This window comes from Manacus vitellinus, unplaced genomic scaffold (genome assembly GCF_001715985.3).
Source record: "Manacus vitellinus isolate BGI_N305 unplaced genomic scaffold, ASM171598v3 scaffold_120_pilon, whole genome shotgun sequence".
NCBI lineage: Eukaryota > Metazoa > Chordata > Aves > Passeriformes > Pipridae > Manacus > Manacus vitellinus.
This window is the reverse complement of record NW_021938898.1, coordinates 482,753-483,971: the sequence shown is the minus strand read 5'-3', so window position 1 is coordinate 483,971 and position 1,219 is coordinate 482,753. Positions and strand designations below refer to the sequence as shown.

The 1,219-nt window shown below is 57.8% G+C and overlaps 1 protein-coding gene across 1 annotated transcript in view; it reads right to left on the bottom strand.

Moving 5' to 3' along the window:
- KPNB1 (karyopherin subunit beta 1) overlaps nucleotides 1-1,219 on the bottom strand; it is a 23,962-nt gene that overhangs the window by 10,312 nt on the left and 12,431 nt on the right. The window contains exons 8-9 of the mRNA XM_029965863.1: nucleotides 959-1,183; nucleotides 165-356 (exon numbers count right to left, since the gene is read on the bottom strand). Coding sequence (XP_029821723.1) covers nucleotides 165-356; nucleotides 959-1,183 — 417 coding nt within the window. The remainder of the gene's footprint in view (nucleotides 1-164; nucleotides 357-958; nucleotides 1,184-1,219) is intronic.

Here is a 1,219-nt window from a genome sequence, read left to right as displayed (position 1 = left end):
GATGATCTCAGAGGTCCCTTCCAACCCAGCTGATCCTGGGATTCTCTGACCCCACTGGAGGACACGGGGAACAGCCAGACACGACCTCCGAGCCCAGCGATCCCATGGGAGCAGCATTCCCGGGCTGGGCCGGGTTCCCCCCGAGCTCCCAGGGGTTTCCTCACCCAGCAGACGTTGGTGGCCACCCTGGGCTCGGCGCTGAGCCCCTCCATGAGGCACTGCAGCAGCGGGGCCAGGTAGATGTCGTTGATGGCGGCCTCGGGCAGCATCTCGCAGATCCGCCCCACCGTCCAGGCCGTCGTGTCCCTCACCACCACACTGGGGTCCTTCATCAGCTCTATCAACGTGGGCATGGCCTGCAACAGCAGCCAGGAGCAGCCAGGTCAGCACGTGCAAAAGGCAGGGTTTGAATTCCTCCAGCCCACCCAGCTCCCTCCACCTCGTCACCTCCAAACCTTGCTCTGACATCAAACACCCCTCTCCGCTCAGTTCTATCCTCTCTTCTCTCAGAAGGAGGATCAGAGATGCTCTTTGGGAGCAAATCCCCTTATCCATTCAATTCTACCCTCTGTTCTCTCAGAGGGCAGGAGCAGAGACACTCTCTGGGAGCAAACCCCCCTCTCCACTCAGTTCTATCCTCTGTTCTCTCAGAAGTAGGATCAGAGATGCTCTCTGGGAGCAAACCCCCCTCTCTGCTCAGTTCTACCCTCTGTGCCCTCAGAAAGCAGGATCAGAGATGCTGTTTAGGAGCAAACCCCCTCTCTGCTCAGTTCCACCCTCTGTTCTCTCAGAAGGCAGGAGCAGAGCCTGGGATTCTCTCACCTGTTTTGTTTAACGAGCACTTGAGAACCTCCTGCAATTTAACTCCAAGACAAAAATAAAAACCAAACAAACAGGGAAACAATTCCTCCAAAAACCCACGGGTTTTTTACCCCTCCAAACCCCTCCCAGACCTCACCTGTATTACTAAAGGTTTGAGCTGGTTGGGCTCTGGCCCTTCCAGGATGCATCCGAAGGCCATCACGGCCGCGTCCCGGTACCTCCAGTCGGGGTTCTTGATGTGCTCCTTGATGAAGGGCAGCACGTGGGGGACGATGTCGTCCTCGCAGCACGTGGCCAGCAGCATCAGGCACACCCCAGCAGCCTTGCAGGGGTTCCAGTCGTCGTCGTCGTCGTTCTCATCCTGGAAAAAAGCGCCGGGAACGTCCCTGAGCACCCG